A 20,380-nucleotide genomic window follows, 5' to 3' on the forward strand; every position below is an offset into this window, starting at 1 on the left:
GATAAATGGGTACAACTTTTTTATGTGGATATGATATTTCTTTTTTTCTCTAAAATTTGCATGCCATGTAACTGTTAGTAGCAGAAAGGGTGAACTTGGCACATATTATATGTGTGGATAATTTTTGACATGACTGTATGCGACCATCTGAAATCTCAAGTACTTTTGAGAAAGATTATTTAAGTATCAATAGGAAACGAATCATCCTAGAGTTGATTAGACAGTTGCTATGTCAGACCAGAACAGGTTGAAATGATAAATCGTGATGTGTGTGACAAGTAACAACTAAACCAATCAATTCTTACCCATTATAATTGATTTTTAAGACTTCGAGGAAAAAAAGAAAAGCAATCACCAAGACAAAGTTTGATCGATTACTTGTAGTACTATTAATATATTAATAACTTTTTTTTAAATCATTCACGAAGATAAAACAAAATTAGTATGCAACATGAGATTCACAAGACAAAATCAGAGTTTTAACAATAAAAGTATAATAAATTAGGAATAAAACACAAGAAATGAAATTATTTTTTTCGATTGTCTAAAATGCATAATAAAATTGTAATACAAATTACATTTGATTATTCTGATGTAATGTCAGTAAAACCCTGAAAGCTGACTGTTGGGAGGACTATAAATTCTGTACGTAATTTGACATTTAAATCATCAAATACAAAATTTTGAAAAAAAAATAATTGCGAAAATGATCTCGAATAAGTTATATAAATACACGACTAAATTTATACATACAGTAGAAAAGCTATTCAATATTTTAAGATCCCGCCCATGGGAAAGAACAAAAAAAGATATAAAATAAAATAAAATAAGATAAAAATACAACAACAAAAACTAAAGATTTATTGATTCTGAAGACTGTATAAGATATCTGGTTAGAACCAGTGTCTAAATTCAGTACTGGAAGGATTGGTTTTGTTAGTTTGTTTGTTTGTTTGTTTTTTGTTTTTGTTTTTTTTTTTTTGTTTTGTTTTGTTTTTTTTTGAGAAAAAAACATCGACAGGTTTTTGTTTGGTATGAAAGAAATATAAGATGACCTTAATATATTAAAATTTGACCCAACGATTATTGGGTGGAAAGTTTCAAACTAACAATCAAAATTGGTCAAAAAATTGTTTGAAATCTATAGTACATATGTGTTCTTCATAATCTTCTGACGTCAGCAAGTTAAGTGAAGACTGCATACTATCAAGAATAGACTGGATATTGTATATAAAAGAAAAAAGTATAGACGGAATACAGCAATACATGGAATGAAAACTGACAAGAAAAGACTGAATGCTGCAAAGAAATGACGGAATATTAGAAAACTATATCGATTATTTTAGGGAAATATTGAATTTGATCTTGTAGTGGTTTTAGAAAAGAAAATGTCCTGTTACATGATCTTTCAAAAGTGTCAACTATTGTAACATGCTACTTGACAGTGCTATAACACGTAGCATTCAAGTAACTATAGACAGAATTAAAATAGACTCTTTAATACAATTAATTTGACTACAATGTACAACGCGACTGCATTGAGTACGTTTACCTGTCGGTTTTACGATTGTTATGGTAATTCAGATTTAAAATACATTTGTTTGGCTTCCGTGCAACCATCCCTACATGGTTTTCCACTAAGATTGACACTTATTTACCTATCGATTCTGCAAAGACCTCGTATAAATGAAAAACTTAATGACAGTATACGAAGGTTTGTAGGTTTCTTGATTACTGTCTTCTCAGCTTCCGCCACATATAGTATTTGATACGCGTCAATCAAATGACACATCCCATTTCTATCTGTCAATTGATTCAAGGGCATTTGTCCGATAAAGTAAATTGGTCTTCTTAGAACAGTTTTATTTGTCATTTGAAACAAAGCAAAACAATATCAACTAATTCGTGTTTTTACTCTTTTCTTGTGTGCTTAAAATTTGCTTCAGTACACATAGTTATGAAGGTTTTATATTTAGATTCGGTCCTTGTTTTAAAAACTGTTGCCAGATACAACTTGTCCTGGTCATATTTTCTACCCAATAGTTTTAGTACTGTATTTGATTTATTTTTTTTATTATAGTGCGGTCATATTTTCTATTAAATTTCTAATATATTGTACATTACTTACTTCCTGTACTCTTGTATTTTTGGATTAAGATCTACCTAATGCTGCTGCTGAACGATTACGCATTGAAACATGCGTAGAGCATTCTGGTTTCGGTGGTATTTATTTGTTTTTTGTTGTTTTTTTTTATTATTAAACAAACAAACAAACATTTTTTATCAACTGTACCGAAAAAAAATTATGCAAAGCCACTTTAAATATACATGGGTTACATTCTTTTGATTTCCGCTAGAATCTTGGTTCCCTTGATTACTATTTCCTACATCCTTGAATTACGAAATCAATTATTGCTATCGTATGTTGTATTTGTCTTTATTATTTGTTAATTTTGAGTGAGATGTAAGTCACAATATTGCATTGGTATTCGAATGTTTTGATCTCTGATATAAGGCTTCTTGTAAATTACTTCAAGCTGTTCTTTTATATAGGACACCATCTTTTGTTTTTAAGTGTTTTTTGTTGTAATTGAGTCTACAAGAAAAAGTGTCATTATTGGTTTTGTTGATAACCTGTTTTCCCAACGGGAAATTCATCATTTGTCTGTACATGTGCAAAGTAAGGTATGATTCACTTCCTTAACTATGCTTTAGGTGTTACAATTATTTTATAGCCTCTAATATTTTAGCACATATAACTATTCCACGCTTAACATGTAAAAAAATTCTTCACTGATAACACATTGTAATGCTTATTTAGATTTTTTTTCGCAGCAGCGCCAATTATAAATCATTCCGGTAAATCTTTACACGTTGCATTAGATATCGTGTTGAAAAACTTGCACTACATGTACGTGAACAGATTAATGAACTTTAATTACTTTATCACATTCCTTTTCATTTTTTTTTCTATGGTTTAAATACTTTTTTATTTTACAAGTACTTAATCTATGAACTTACAAACTCAGAAACAACTGGTATATAAAATTGATAATTAATCTTGCCAGGTACCAGTTAATTAATGTTTGTATCAAACCGTCATTGCTACAACGAATGCCAATCATTTCTGCATTTTGTGATTATTGTTTTAGCGATCAATCATAACATGATAAGTATATCTTGGTTTGTATCCTCATCATGTTATCATAATATTGCCAAATTTTTAGATTTGAGTTACTAACAGATAATTAATTGGAAAAAGTAAAAAGCCAAAACTTTTTCAAGTGTCATACGACGCCAAGCTTTACCGAGCTCGCGGAACCTGTTCCGTGTACGAGTTTAATCTTCCCCTGCGCTCTTAGAATTTTGGTTCTTCACAATTACCAATTGATAACACTATTTTTTTTATCAGCGAATTGAAATTCCAGATCATTCATGACGTCAAATTAGGTCGACGTCAAAAACACAAAGTGTTTTAATGTTTGGCGGGATAAAGTCTGAGAAGGAAAATATATTTTTTTAATGTGAATGATCAAAACGTATTACAGAGGGAACATTTGATAATTCGCTTCACGTCTACACATATATGTATTTATATCGGTATTGCATTAGTACATCTGTTGTGATTAGAATTTAAAAAAAACAAAATTCACAACACGTTTACCAACGAACAGCCCAAGTTCTTCCGAATAATACCAATCTGCAATTCTCGAATGATTACATGATACATCAATCTACTTATGTATGGCATTATATTATCATGTCATAATAGCAAGTTAAAAATCTAGAAAGATAACCTTGTGATCTTTAAAAATTAACTACAAATAAAGTTTCTTCTCTGTGAATGTTTCACCCTAAAAGGAACCATAGCTATCTTTTTACGATGGCAATTGTTAGAAACATTACAGTGCTCCATTTTTATCTGAATAGTTTATTCATTTGTCACCTTCAAGTATTATGATAGCATCATCAAAAATGTTCAAGGACTTAATTTTGGATAAATGTGTTTGAAAGAAGATCATTAGTTCCTTCAATGAACTTGTTTTGTTCCATGCAATACTACAAACTTTCTTTTTGTGTTCTCTTTACCCCGAGTTTGAATTTTAAATGAATATGATAAATACGTTTATGTTCATGATAATTTAATTAGTTTTCTAGACATGTTGTTAAATTGCAAGCGACAATCTTTTTGTGCGCACAGGTTGAGAAGGATGAAAGTGTGTATAGATGTAAAATACAAGGTCAACTAGAGGGGGAAAGCTCCAGTTCTTTTAATAACCAAATTGTTGTTTAGTTTTAAATCTCGTAAATACCAGTAATGTAAACACTTTTAGAGCATTTTTATACATCAGATTAACGGTATATGTGTAAGTAAAATTAAATGCAATTTGTTACTTACTTGTCGCCTTTGAACGCCAAAGTCGGGATTTTAATTTCGTATTCACTATCCACCCAAACATCATCACTATATGTAAGCCAGCACGAAATTCAAACTTTGAAAAATCTCAGATATCTTTTTTTTTTCGAAAACTCAAATATGTATTAAGATCCAGCTTAGGAAAATAGTTATCACTCTAAAAGACAAAACGTGAGTTTAACAATCTCAACATTGATAATAGAATGGAACTACATGTACTACATGGTGATAGTGATACAAGTGCATGTAGAGAGATAATGTTGTAACATATTACTATCATTTCTATGTGTATCACAATAGTATCTTAACATCTAACATAAGCAAAGAATTGGATTAATTGATACTGAGCCAGAAGCTTGTCCGTCGGCGCTATATCGGTTTTTTTTCCTTCTAATTAACGAATCCTTGCTAGGTTATCCGATATATCTTTGCCTTTTTTACTTTTCTGTTTGTTCGGATAAAATGTCAGTATTCTTAAAAATAGACAGTTATTGAGATTTGTTTTGTCTGTCGAGGAAGCATAATTGAATAAATGCTTCTTTTACTTGTTAGTATTCTGAAGGATTGTAGCAATAGTTTAACAACATAATTGATAGAATATCAACACGTATGCCATTTCTTGAGTCGTCACAACTGATCACAAAGTCATATTAGGCATCAGTAACCCAACATTTTACAATAAAGTAAATAAAAGATAAGATCGTTTGTTTCACGTTTAATGATAGAATGGCATATACGGAATGCGTACTATAATGATGTAACATTACATCATTTTTCCAATTATACTATATATGCAATCATTTAATTCAACATGACGGTAAAAGATGTTTATCCTTTGTGCAGCTAAGTTTTAACGATCATTCAAAGTCTGAGTTATCTAATACTGATAAGATATTCAACATTAACATTAGGATACAATAGTTGATCAATTGTTCCTATAATTTAGTAACAGATTAGATAATATTTTATCTTTTCATATTTTCCAATCGAAATAACGATCTTTACCCTTTTCACTAAGTAATAACATTGTACAAAAGTTGATGGTTCGTAAAAGGTCGACATAAGAAAATGAAAAATTAGTAACGTTAAATATCATTCTAATTGGATGTTTTCAGATTTTGAAGAGAGGACAAAATGAAAAAAAGCTATGTACGACAACAGTCAAAACTGTCTTTATATAGGGTAGAAGACTTAAATGCAGTAAACACGCAAAGACGAGAGTAAGATATTTTAAAATAATATATATGAAACATACTTTATCCAAAGTTCAATTTCAAAGATTGTCCTGAGAGCTACTTTTCATTTGTATTGTTGTTCATAAGAAGTACTTTTAAAATGAAAAATCATGTACAAACGTCAATTAACACATCATTCAAGTGGCATTTCAATGAACTACTTGGGAACCTGCCAGCGTGTACCAAATATGACAAAGCTCAGTTATTGTACACTATGTGTAACCTTTGAAGGTAATTTCTATATGTCATTATTTCCAATGTTCATGTTATTGTTATCAGTGGACATAATTTTCCATTTCTTCCTTTATACACTTAACACGAACATCTATTTATATCAAAGAAATGGATATTAAAAGTAATAAATCTACCATAACTCTGTCTTACTTTATCACAGCAATTTACATTAGTCTTCGGATGATTCTAAATGAACAATTATTTTTCTTGCAGCTAAGAATACAACAAATGAATGCCAAAGACTTCGCGATTATTTCTACTTCCATACAGATAAATATGCAAGGTTTATAGTCGGCACATTCGATCAAGAACATATACAAAAATGATTGAAGTTTCTTCATAGAAAGCTATTATGTTTACTAGTTGTTATGAGATTCAAATACACTGAACATGATTGGTGACAATCACCACATCTTGATGTTTGAAAGCACGGTGAAAAAAATTACGAACGCACCAAAATTTGTCAAGTATTAAATTCGTCGAAATGTGAAAAAATGTTTAGCTGAACAGATAACTGAGATAGAGTTTTTCATCTAGTAATCCGATGGTCTAATGTTTGAATTTATTAGATATGATACACTCATGTAAGCGATCTTCGGAAGAATCAGTTTGCCACATGGACATCATTGAGCTTAAACGTTTTTACATTATTGATTGTCCGAGTATTATTCGGCAATTCTTAACATACCGAAAGTTTATTTACCTTCATTTTGAGTAGAATAAGGTTCAGTTTTACGCTTCCAGTAAACAGTTCTACTATCATCTAAATAAACAGGGAGTTTTGCATATATATATTTAAAGAACACAAGTTTATTTTATTTTTAACTAGCCTCACACCGGTTTAAGCTATTACTAAATATAGAAATTCTAAACAACCAACCCCTTTACATATTTAAAAATTTAATGGATCACCTTTTTTTTTTACTTTCATTACTTTCTGACTTTCCCAGGTATTTCTTTGGCTCCTTTTGTCTTATGACATTTAGGAATATAACCAAACCTTTATAAAAAAAAAACAATCTACAGGAACTTATGGTACTATGAGGAAACCAGAAAAATTATGCTTGACACCTTACTCATTGTACTATGGGAAAACCAGGAAAAGTATGCTATTTGTTCCTAATTACCGAATTCATTACCTCTCCCCAAAACACTATAACAAATGAAAAAAAACAGTTTGTATATTTTGTTATCTTTTATCCAATTGCAACTCTTGGTACAATTTATAACAAAACACTTTTAATCATGTTATTACACAGAAATTGAAAAATTATTCGTTTTCAGAAGTAACTCTTTTTTGTTCTATTCTAAATCAAGAAATGTCATCATCATAATCTCTGATTAGATAACAAAATATCCATCATATCATAGGCCAATTGGTGTTATATGCTTGTGACGTCATCAATCGAAATCGTTAAATTTTGATATTTTAATTAAATAACAAGCAATGACTTATTTTTATGTCTATTTGAATTAACCTAAATGCGTGTGGTATACACTTGAAAATAACCTGCTTCGAAAGTTATTTAGTGTGCTCCATGTGATTAAGATTCAAACATTCCTTTAATAATCAACCCTAACTGTTTCCTGGGATGAAACCTTGTATTAAAAATTCATTGAAATCCATGCATATTTACTCGAAAACTTGTCCGGCATCAACGAAAATGATTGTGTTTATTGTTTTTTCGGCCCCTGATAATAAAAATTAGATCCATTACCCACAAAAATCAATCCAAATTTCTTATCTGTAGTATGGTTTATTTAAGAAATAATTTGTCAAAAAAAAAATTACCGTATTTGTCATATTAGAAAGAAATAATTTCTTTCTAATATGACAAATACGGTAATTTTTTTTGACAAAAATTTCCATTGGCGTTGCCAAAATAACAGCTGTTCCCTTTATGTCATTGTATGTACCCACAAAAATCAATCCAAATTTCTTATCTGTAGTATGGTTTATTTAAGAAATAATTTGTCCAAAAAAAAAATTACCGTATTTGTCATATTAGAAAGAAATAATTTCTTTCTAATATGACAAATACGGTAATTTTTTTTGACAAAAATTTCCATTGGCGTTGCCAAAATAACAGCTGTTCCCTTTATGTCATCGTATGTGTTAAATGTGTGTATTTATTTAATTGATTTTAATCAGATAACCTCTCATCCGTTAAATCATCGCGCAAACGTTTTTAAATGTGTGGTTTGTCTCGAAGCGACAGCGAAAGAAAAGAGACAGTGCGCAGGTGCTAAATGTGGGGTTGTACCGACATATACTGCTTGACGATATGAAGACGTCATATTAGAATTAAGTATAATGTCATAGAGATACAGCCATTTTTAAATGATCGTATTATTGTCAGGAACCAGAAATGCTTTTTTTGCTAATTCGTAATCGGCCACGGTCATCACCCCAAAAATAAATTCCAATCAATTGTTTGTTATATATTGGACATCGTGGAATAATTTCATAGATTGATACATTTATGCTATATAGTTAATTGTCTACGGAAGACACTGACAACTATAAATAGCACCATAAGACCACACATTGTATTGCGGTCGTTAAAAAAAAAACAGCTAAGAAAACTTGCCACATGGGTGACTATCTACAACTGAAATGATACTAAGCACTATATAGATTTTTTGTTTATTCATAGTTGAAAATGCTGCATAAAAACAATAATAGCAATGACAAAAGAGATTGATTTAATTCATAATAAGTATTCCTTGTCACAATTAAATAAGCCCAGTGAGATGTATTTTGCGCAATCTTACTAAGCGTACATCAATACTCAACATTTAGCACACTAAAACGGTAATGGTTTGCCTTTTTTCTGAATAAGTTTGCATTAGAAAATAACCAACGATAAATTTTATTTTATTTATTTATTTTTATTTGTTGAAATATACTGAACCAGTACAAGTGATGCATACCACAAGTTCGTAGTCGATATCATTGTATTAGCGTTAGTAGTAATTCAATTTGTAAATGTTTTCTTCTAACAAATTACAAATAGGTTGCTGTTCGTTGGCCTTAAATTCAAAACGAAAATATTATTTTTTTTAAAAATAAGGTATTACTTACCTTGTTAGAGCCTGTTTGCTTTAGATGCGTCTATATAAGTATTGATCCATTAAGTTCGCAGTGGTATTTACTAAATGTCAAAATGTTTTCCTTTGCTTACGGAACATTGAATTCTAACAGCGTTAACGGATTTGATTTAGCAACAATACTAAAATCGCTAATGCATTCTGATGTTACTTTAACTATATGTATGTTTAAAATTTACATCCACAACATCAAATAGTTTTTTTTAATATTTATAGAAACATTTCAAACAAATTATTTGTTTTTGCAAGTTAGCAAATAATCCGCCAATGACAATTGTCAAATATTTGTCATAAAAAAAAACATATCCTTATGACAACGCTTCCAACGGGCAATAAGGATCATGCAACAAACATGAACATTTTTTTTTTCGGTACCTGTTAATATGAACATGAACGTGCTTTTGTTTGGGACAGCCCTCTTTGGTATCCCCTGCTTTAATTGTTTCACTTTTCTTCAAATTATGACAACATAACAGACTTGAGCGCATATTCCTATGAGACCTGAATTAAATTGTTCAATCAAAAAGGCCCTGTCTAACCTTCATCGGAGAGACGGACTCACAAAAAAACAAGTTTTAATTGAATCTATAACCTACAATTTATTGAAATGAATAAGTCTTGTGTTTTTTTTCTTTTTTAAATTTATAAATAATCATAAACTAACGGTTTTGGAGATATATGCGAAAAAACTGTTCCCTACGTTCTATTTTTAGCAACAGCGACCATGTTTCTCAACTGATAAAAATTCCCCACACTAGTTCTATGCAGAATACCCAAAGAAAAAATAATTCTAAGTTTAATTCTAATTGGTCAAGTAGTTTCAGAGAATAGAGTTTTGAAAAAATGTTGACGACGACGGACGATAGATGATGGCATTAGCTCACGTGGCATTTGGCAGGGTGGGGTAAAACAGTGAGTTAAAAAAAACATAACCAAGAATTTTTGTGAGAAAAAAAATCAAAATCAAGCTGAAATTTAAAGGAAATTTCTTTACAGCGTTCATCCCTTTTGGTCCATTTAACCTGAAAATAATATTATAAAAAAAAACGTACTTCACCAGAATATTAAGACTAGAGACTCGATTGAATATGATTAGCTTCCATTACGTATACATGTATCAACATTAAATCAATACACTCGGTGCGATGAAACTTTTTTGCACGAAAATGGAAATTTATAAAGTTAAAACAACGATCAACGAAATCATCAGTATTTATGCTATACTCTTAGACACAATTAAAATCAAACACTCTATTCGAATAATGTCCCAGATGCACGATACGAAAAATTATTACGTTAGCATTTGTTATACTATATATAATTAAATAGGAGGAAAACATAAAATAATAACTTTTTAACAAAGATATCGCCGGTCAGAAAACACCAAACTTAAAGGAGTAGAAACCTGTATAAGAACAATATATGATAACCGTTTCAAGAGAATTACTCTGACAGTTTTTATTAATGAAAACATGTCAAAATTCATATAGTAGAAAATCATATGACAACAGCTAATGCTCCACTTATAAAATGAACTGGTGCAGAAGTGATAAACTTGACAAACTGTTACTGTCACGTGGCCAACATACTATTGGGTCAACTTGATCACAAGATATAAAAATTCCCCCAATACGCTATAATGCGGGGAATTATACGATGACGTGTGAAAATTAGGATTTAAACTCTCTTTCAGTATAATAATATATTAGGAATACACGTCCCGGTATATGTTCATCTTACTGCTGCATTGGCTTCGAAGTTGATAAACAAATATCAGAAATGCAGAAAGATGATTCGAAACAAATTCACTATTGAATGAAGAAGAAAAATGCCTTTGTAAACTAAGAAATATTTTGTATATTTATATAAACGGTCATACATATATAGATAATTATGAATAAATGATATAAAGACGAAATGTTAAAATGATAAACTTAATTCAAAGACATTGTACGAGTAAAATACTATACAGTGAATCTAGCCGTTTTTCAAGATGTTACCAATGTTGGATATTTGTCAATTCTTTCGGGAAAAATGTCAATATCGATGGACAAAAGATTGACATTAACATTCGATAAATGTTTATAAAGTTTCGAACAGCAATGATATGCAAAAAGCTTTTATTTTACAACCATTAATTTAATTGTTCCTGAGAAATTCATAATGCGGATATATAGCATTGCTTATATGATACAATTTGCCAAATTTTATCAGTAAATTAGTGAACTGAGAAAGTCTATGACTCTGGAAAAAAAAATTGCACATTTTACTTTCAATTGTGATGAATACAATAACATAAAGCTTGGAATGAATAATGGTGATTATCTTAACCGTGCACATGTTAAACATTTCAATATAAGTTTGTCGTGATATCTAGTTACACTTTTTATGTATACCTCCTGTATTAATTTATACTGTAGGGTGCTATTATTTAAACCTCGAGATTTCCCTAACCTAACAATACAATTTTACCAACCCGTGCATTCAAAATCTTTCCAACAAACTGGACAACAAAGAAGGAAGCACACATAACTTTACGTAACGATAACAAAATATACGAACAACGATGATCAATGTGTTAAAATATACAATTTCTTTTAATCCTATAAGACATTTATTGTGTTCTTATTTATAAGTTGCACCATCTCTGGTTTTGTCAATTTCTCTTTGTTTGTAATACATGTTTTTTTTTATTTTCATTTGATTTGTTATGGAAAGATTACCTATGCTTTGGTTTGTTTTTCACGAGAGTTCGAAGTAACACGTGATAAAAGTAAAATTGGTAGAACTTCTCACTCTCAGCAGATCAACGGAAAAGTGCGATATAAGTTAAACCGTTATCACTTTTATAGCCAGTGACATGGTGGAAAGATATAAACTATTTACCTTACATTGAGGTATTTAAAAACAAGTACAATGTCTACGTAAGCATTCATCATGTCGACTACAAGGAAAATCAATACAAAAAGCTTTCTAGGTTTGATATGTGGCCAATCCAAAAGACACCTGCTCTGACATTACATGAATAAGCAACTAGTTTCCAAATGAAAATTGTCAGTCATGATAAATCGTACCTTGGTTTCTAAGGGAATAGAATATAGTTTAAATGTGAAGGAATCTCTATATATGTATCAATCTTTCTTGCAGAGTATTATCTTTAGTGATTTATTTCGTCTTTGTTTTGTCTCTCTTCCGATCAGATACACAGTACATTTAACTTTCGAAAGAAGAACAAAAGTAAGTAGTAGGGCCTGATACTACCATCCAATCAACGTACACAAGACTTATACAGTTATTTAATGATTTGTTTTATTTTTTAAAAAATTACCTTGTATGATCTGATTTTTTTTGTCATGTTTCTTGGTTCAGGAATCACAACACATTCAGGCGACAACTGTTATATCTTGTTGATACAATGATACAATAACCTTAATGCATACGTAAGCAGACCCATGAAAACAAAATGAAAATATCATTATGGGAAAGATCACCCTTGATATTAATATAAAAAAATGATTCTATGCTCTAGTACTGACGATTGAATTTGATTATCAAGTACTACTTGAAAGTTGGCCACTTCATTAAGCCTTAAGACAAAATGTGAAATGTAAACGTCATGTTTTATATCAACACAGTATAACTGAATCATAGTAAAAGTTGTCCAACTGTTTTCAAGCTCCTTTATTGCTAGGTCAAAAATAAGGGAGATAAATCGCGAACTTTGCACAAAAAGCAACGTCACAAATCGACTACGATAGAATAGTTTACGACATATAATGCGCATAAACAATAGTGTGATTTGTCTTTAAGTAAAATTCTACTCCTTCATTAAGATCAAGGTGGTATAATACATTTGTTATCAACATTTCATCACTGCAAGGTAATTCATTGATATATTATTTAAATGCCAAATCTAAATATTTTCCATGATTCCAAGAATTTCTGTAACCAGTATACCTTTTAAATGTATTCAAATAACCGACACATCTATTTTATTAGTTTGATGTATCAGTTAAAGCTATTATCGCACAAGGGGAAATAATCGAAATAAGACATTTTCGCAGTCAAAGACTTGGCCTAACAACATCCGGGTATATTGGATTTTTAAGACATGTTCTTTTCAAATAAATATCTTAGAAATTTACTAGTTCGTTTAATGTTTTACAACGTTCCAATATCGTGATGGTAAAACATCGCTTAATTTATCAATTTTCCCCCTTCTCCAGTGTGATAAATAAAATACCAAACTGATGAAATCTATACAAAATCAAGAGGAATAGCCAAAAGATATAAAAGAAATATTAAAAGCAAACTTTGTTCAAGTGAAAAAAATGCACTGAGTAAGGTTCCATTTTCTTACTTATCGTTGAAAGAGTAATCAAGGGAACCAAGATTATAGCGGTAATCAAAAAAATGTAATCCAGGGACATAGAAAACAGACATACACAACAAAGAACATAAAGTAACTAACATCATACATACAAAGTAACAAACGCAAATGAGCAACTCGGACCCCACTGAATACTGGGAGCGTGGACCAGGTGCACCGGTAGGGTAAGCGTCCTCTGCTTTTCTAGAAACACCCGCCGAGTTGCTCATAAAAAGTCAAGTCCGGGGTAGACAAACGAGGAATGGAAAACTATGACCCGTTGAATAAATCAGTTTTCATGGTGTAGATGGACACAGCATAACGATCCACGAGTTCATGATGACGACCATGAAACGTCTGTAGTGATGACGTAAATATTGTAGCAACATAACCCTGTTCCAGAAACCTATTTGTTAGAGTTCTAGCGCAATAAAAAAAGTCTGCATAGTTTCGGCAAGCTCTGGCATAACGTATGAGTTGTGATATGAACACTCCATACACAGGTGCTGAAGGGATATTGCCACAGATGAAAGGAAAGTTTGCAATTTTTAATGAAGTCATCACGTTTGTCGTAAAGTTTGGTTAGTAGTTTTCCTTTACCATCGATTTCTAAGTGTAGATCAAGATATAAAGCTGACTTCACAGTGTCTGTATCATTCTTTCGTTGGGGTAGATGCGATGTATCAAATCCCCAAAATTAGGATTGGTTAAAAGATAATACGTCATCTATATAGGGAAACTGGGAATAAAGGATCAAGCTAAACGATATCCTTTCTTTCGAATCAGATCAGCTATAAAGTCAGCTTCATAAGAGTGAAGGAAAAGATCAGCAAGTAAAGGAGCACAATTTGTTCCCATTGGAATGCCGACCGTTTGTTAAAAAACACGTCCACCACACTGGACAAATATGTTGTTGATTAAAAATTCCAGAATTTTGTAAATATCTTCTTCTGTATATTTGGAAGATGATTTTGAATTATTTCTTCCAAAGTATGAGGAATCTCTACCAAGAACTATAAATTGGTATCTAGGTGTGCCATCTTCTTTGGAAAAACAACGGGATTCTAACTGAGTATGGGGAATAGAAGTATACAATGTTGAAAAAACATAGGTTTTAATGCTATTATATTCAAATAATAGTCTTGAACTGATTGTCTCCAAAGATCTTTCGAATTTTTCAGGATCCACATTGAATTAATACCACTAAGGGAGTAACAAGTACATTTTATATTGTGGTAGGACTGTAGACCCTCTTTGACAGTTGTGAGTATAGAAGTTAAAAGATTTGAAAGAGGTTTGGTGGTATATTTTGCAAATCCAGCTATGAAACGTTGTTTGTATGGATTATTGTGGAGTTTGGGAATCCAATACATAGACGGTAAATCACAATCATCGTCCTTGGTAGAGAGACCAAAAGAGGATAGCACAGATTTATGGTGTTCCACAATCTGTTCTTTGGAGAGTGTGGTAGCAGTATAGGTCTTATCACTGCTATTATTTTCTACGTCTACCTCTGATAATAAACATTGGATGTAAAACGTTTTGCAGACAAAAACAATGTTGTTTTGGGCTTTGTCTGCTGGTACGACAACATATTTGTCATGTATAGTAGACAATGTTTTTGCTTCATCGGGGTCTTTGAAAACCGATGTAGCCTTGGCACTCATTGACCTACATGAAACTTTCATTCGTTTCAAAATTAAAGACCTCACGGCCTTTAACAACTCTGACAGAAAATCAAAGTCTTCTTGTTCTATCCATTCTGTTCTGTCGTTTTATCCATTTTCTAGCATAGTCCTCGACGGCATCCATAAGAACTTTAAAGTTATAATTCCATTTGATGGAGCGTGTTTCGTGGTACTTGAGACCTTTAGAAAGGATATTACGCAGAGATTCGTTTTCGATGATGGTTAAATCTCCTGTAACGACGTGACTAGAAGGACCATATTTGAATGGAGAGTTTTTGCAGGAACAGTCAGGTGGTTTAGCCTTGAAATCCCCAATCTCGAGGTTCTGCAAGAGCCTTTTATAATTGATTTTTTTTTATGAAATGGGTGAAGTATAGGAATATGAAATAATTGGTATGGATTTGTCTTTGAGATATGGGGGAATTTTGTTGGTAACGTTTTTGTGACGGAGGATGTTAGCGAAATTAATTGCATCTATACCTTTGTTGACAAACGGTAGTGGAAGAAATGATCGTTTTTCTTCATCTTGACTTTTCACACAAACTGGTTTAAAGAGCCTGTGGAAACCAATATCCAAAATGATGGCAACAAGTCTGTATAATAATGAGGTGGGGTCAGAAACAGGAGTGTCAACACTTGTTTTGTAAAGGAAGTGTAGTAGAGTGAGAGGTATAGAATAAAGTTTGTGATGAAGTCCAAGAGGTTTTTGTATGAAAGGAAGGAGACCATCTATGGAGACATCATGTAACTTAGGTGACGTATAGTGGCGATGGCCATGACTCCTTTCCCTTCTTGGATTTTAGTCAAATTAATTCATCACATTTATGCTATTGTTATATTGGCTTGAAAGGTTTCCTATGCTTTTGATGTTGTCATTGCATCCGTAAGGTATTGCAGTACCTAGTCTGCGTATCCAGCACTCCTCTCTTTCCCTACGATAGTTTTTACTTAGAACGGGACTGTTCGTAGGATGGTAATTTTTTTTCCTAAAATACGAACTTTCATGGAGAGGATTGAATGATCTTGTTGATTAAAGTGTTGATAAACTGTCGGGAATTTGGTGGTGTTAATTCCCGAACGATGACCGCACATTCTTTTGTTTAATCGTTCTTGCGTTTCTCCGACGTATACTAAATCACATAAGTTGCATTCTAATCCATATATTAAGTTTATTGATTTGCAACTTCCATACAAGCGTGACTTCTTGTATGGAAGGTTTTGTTTGTAAGGGAACTGGAGAAGTAAGGGTCGGTTATAAGAATGTTGCATGTTGTGCAATTTTTAATACCACATTTTGATATGGTACAATGTGGTTCGTCATCGTTGTAGTTAAATATATCATTTAAAGTGATGAAACATGGTTTGATAATTTTGAAATATGATATATTGTGATTGAATAATGGTTGATTTCGTAATAATCTATTACAGAATTGGAGGTTTAAGACACTATAAATATTCTCTTAGAAATCGACGAAGGAGACTCGTGACGAAACTGTATGACCCCTATTCAATTTATTCATTTCAATTGTATGATATTCTATCTTCGAAAAATTAACATATCGCACATAAAAACTTTTAAAGTTTTAAGCAGGGTTGAATGGCGTGTTACTTTGATACTAAAGTCATTTCATTAAAAGATCAACTGCTAATAGTTTTAGCTTGTGTAACTATATGGTGTGTTCATATCGACCATATGAAGACAGATTATATTTTGTCATCATAATTTCTCTTTCCGTATAATACCAAACATGACGTGGTCCATTTGGAGAGATTCTAGAAAACCTATTGACTCTACCCATCGTAATCTACTTACCAGTATTGCATTCATTAAAGTTTTATTGCATGTATCTGTTCATGCTGAAGTATGAATTCAGCAGTTTATATGAACTAGTTGTAATACTTTTGATCAATCAGATTTGTTAAACTCAAGAATCCACCTGTTTGAAAAGAAGGTATTATTGTTATTAGAGTTTAACTTTATAGTGTTGAAAACTGGCGTAATGCATCCTAATATATCGTTTCATTTTTCTAAATGGATGCATTTCAATTCTCGCTTTTGATCGGGATTCATCCAAATAAAATGCCTTAGTTCCTATGCAGAGAAGTGCATCAATATTCACCAGTCTGGTTCAGATCAGCTTGGAAATTAAGTAATACAGTAAGATGAAAGATTGATTCAAGATGAATTCATGATATGCAGGCCAGTCTACAAAATGAAATACGTATCTTTTGTATTCTATACAATGCTGAGGGTTAATTAATCTTGTGAACTTAACATCCAATTCCTTATGTCTACAAATGAGATAATTTCCGCCAAGAACAGTGTTGGCGATATTTACAAAGAATGTTTATACCGAATAAAACTATAAATACTTGAAACAAATCTATGTTTTCTCGCATGTTAAGTTGTGTTTGCCTTTTGTCGTAGTTCTACTTTTAAATATGGTTCATTCGATCATGTCATTACGGGAAATTTTAGGAGAGTGTAACCGGTATTTTCGTTAGTAACTGCTAATGGTCCAAATATCGTAAACTACACCCCTTCAAAAAAAAACTTGAAAAATATCATGGATATTGTAGAGAACTTGTTGTAGATGTCACAGTTCGAGTACCTCGGAGGGAACGATCAAATAGTTGACAGTTCCAACATCGTTGGGAATTTTCAGACCCTTCTTAACTTACATTATCTTCCCTGTATCAATTTGACCCGAACGAGCAGTGTAGCGAATAGAGTCGTCACATGTTTGTCAACAGACAGACGGTATACCAATAGGAAGTAATCGTGTTCTACTTATTGCTGATCTGTTTTTAAACTGCAGTCCTTATAGCACATCTAATTTATGAAAAGAACGGTCTACGGTAATATCCTCTAGTCTAAATTTCCGCACTAAAGATTATGTTTCATCATTGAATAACCCAAAATTCGGTATTTTCTACTTCTCATTTATGCCAAAGAACGTGGGGTAAATGGCACCTAAGACACTAAGAGGTCTGTCACATATCTTTATCTACTATTAAAAATCGATGAAGAAGGAACACCCATGAATAAACTATCCGATAAAAAATTATTTCTCATAGAATTTACTGTTTGTCTCTTACTACATTCGTTCCGCCAGTGCGTATTGGGTCTTCATATTCCAGTTTAATATCAGTTTATTAGCTTAACAGTTTCAATTTAAGGATACGTACATTTGTGTTATCTGTTTTACTTCTTTGAATTATTTGGTTTTATTTCCTTAAGTAAATGTCATGTTCTCTGAATTGTTTTGAATACACTAGTCGCAGTTGGAGGTAGTTAAATTTAAGACACTGCAGCTGTCACACTGAAATCGCTTTTATTTATTTTTTTAATTTATATATATCTTTTTTTATTATCTTTTCATTATTTCATTTTCCAAATATGTTTATATTTTTATAGAGAACATTAAGTTCACATGCATTATAAATTTGGTATCAATTCATATTGACAAGAACTATAACTAATTCATATATAAAGAACAATCAACCTTCCCGAAACGAATATCAATCAATTAAGGTGGGCAAGGTATGTTTTCTCTGTTTACGCTACTTCATGATTTTTCTTGTTAAAACAACTCTTTTCTTTACCTTCTAGCCGTTATTCTAATTATGATTTTCTTAGACATTGCGATATTTCGTTAAAAATGTCAAGTATTTTCAACAGCAAAACAATCCATTTAAGGCATGACAAGTGTGTTTGTCTTAACTAAAGCTTTGTTTCTAAAACATACGGTAAAGAGAAAACGTCTGTGAATTCACTTTTTAATAAAATCAGATGTATACAGAAACAGACATATTGTTTTGCATGTATTTGAGCAGGTGCAATGTCTGTGGTTTGTCTTAGAATTTAAATGCAAAAACATCAATTAAATCGGCTGCTTACTGTGATTCGATCAGCGAAGACAAAACTCAAGAGAGTTTGAGAAAACGCACCTGCTCAACCAATGATGGCATCTTGAACAACAAATGAGCATATCAACTAGCAGATATGTTAAAAGAACAGAATTTCATTCAGTTATATTTTACGATTAAAGTTCCATTCATTGCTATTTGAAAAGGTATTCTTTATATTTGTTTCTGTGTATATTGTTTGCGGATTATCTATGAAAAAAATCTTAAGACCTGTTTTTCCATCTCATTCTAATTTGTTCACTGATTTGTTCACCGTGTCAAAGTTTCCTAACATCTTTCGTCTACCCCGAATGTGACATTTTATTAGTAACTTGATTTTTGAAATTTTTTATAACTTTGAGAAAGGCTGCAAAACAATGTTTTATAATTTTCATTTGAAGTTACCCGTGATAATGCACTGCCAGGGAGTGCATTAACTTGCATACAGGTTTATTTTTCTATTGGAAGTTGTGTTTGTATGGAAAAAAGTTTTACTGCAAACGTAGCCATATTAATATTTTCTTTAAAAGTGATATATTAATGATAAAAATATATTGAGAAGTATTTCTATAGTCATCATTCATGGCATTCTCATTTTACTTAACTTTTCGCTGATTTGTTAGTTTTGGTTTCATCGATGTTATGAAATATCTCACAGTTTTCAATTTCTGTACAACTGTACACTCAAAAGGCACCAAAAATGAAAGTAAAATGCAAAATAGCAACACAACCAGGGAAATAATGGCAAAAAAAGAAATAAGTTTATTTTGGAACTTTATGATTGTAAATGTCTTATTGAAAGCGCTTCCATGAAATTTCCGGTAAGAATAATAAATCCATGGCATCAATGTCCACATCAAAAGCAGGAGAAGTTTCAAACTAGGCTGTGCACATATCTAGTTGAAAAAAATCTCTAAATATAGTGGTGGATCCAGGGGCTTCTGGGGCTTTGATCCCCCTTTTTGCTTTGGGAATAAATCTACGATCTCGGGGACTAACGCATCACAGACTGAGAGCGGTTCTTGTGACGTCCCGGATTTTGACATCAATGTGCACACAGTAATTTAACCATGAGAATGTATATCGCGGTTATTCCGTGCAGTGCGAGGCGTAGTAGGTCAGGTCAAAGATGCACATAATAACCACAATATACCATCCTGATTGTTAAATGAATAACACATAATTTATAGGTAAAAAAGGCTTGACCTGAACTTTGACACAGTGCAATAATAAAAGGTAAAGAGTACACTGTTATATATAGTTCGCTTTATTAAAACCTACCAAAGCTTTGTAATTCGCTTTTACAATACTACACAGTAATAGTAATTTTTTATAATAAAACTGTTTTTTATATCTTAGTTATTTCATCTCAGACTAATGTTGCTTCACACGTAAATACGCATAGAAAATGTCGACT

General features: G+C 31.6%; 1 protein-coding gene across 2 annotated transcripts in view; it reads right to left on the minus strand.

The window, feature by feature from the left end:
• Positions 1-20,380, minus strand: part of LOC148627819 (uncharacterized) — a 114,549-nt gene that overhangs the window by 76,959 nt on the left and 17,210 nt on the right. Inside the window, exon 1 of one of the 2 annotated variants that reach the window (XM_088579535.1) lies at positions 4,400-4,705. The exons of the other annotated variant lie outside the window; for it this stretch is intronic. Coding sequence (XP_088435661.1) covers positions 4,400-4,463 — 64 coding nt within the window. The 5' untranslated portion in view covers positions 4,464-4,705. Of the gene's footprint in view, positions 1-4,399; positions 4,706-20,380 lie in introns of those variants that run through there. 2 annotated transcript variants of the gene reach the window in all.

The sequence above is a fragment of the Perna viridis genome, chromosome 1 (assembly GCF_037379345.1).
Source record: "Perna viridis isolate PV_CMFRI_1.1 ecotype Kerala chromosome 1, ASM3737934v1, whole genome shotgun sequence".
Classification (NCBI taxonomy): domain Eukaryota; kingdom Metazoa; phylum Mollusca; class Bivalvia; order Mytilida; family Mytilidae; genus Perna; species Perna viridis.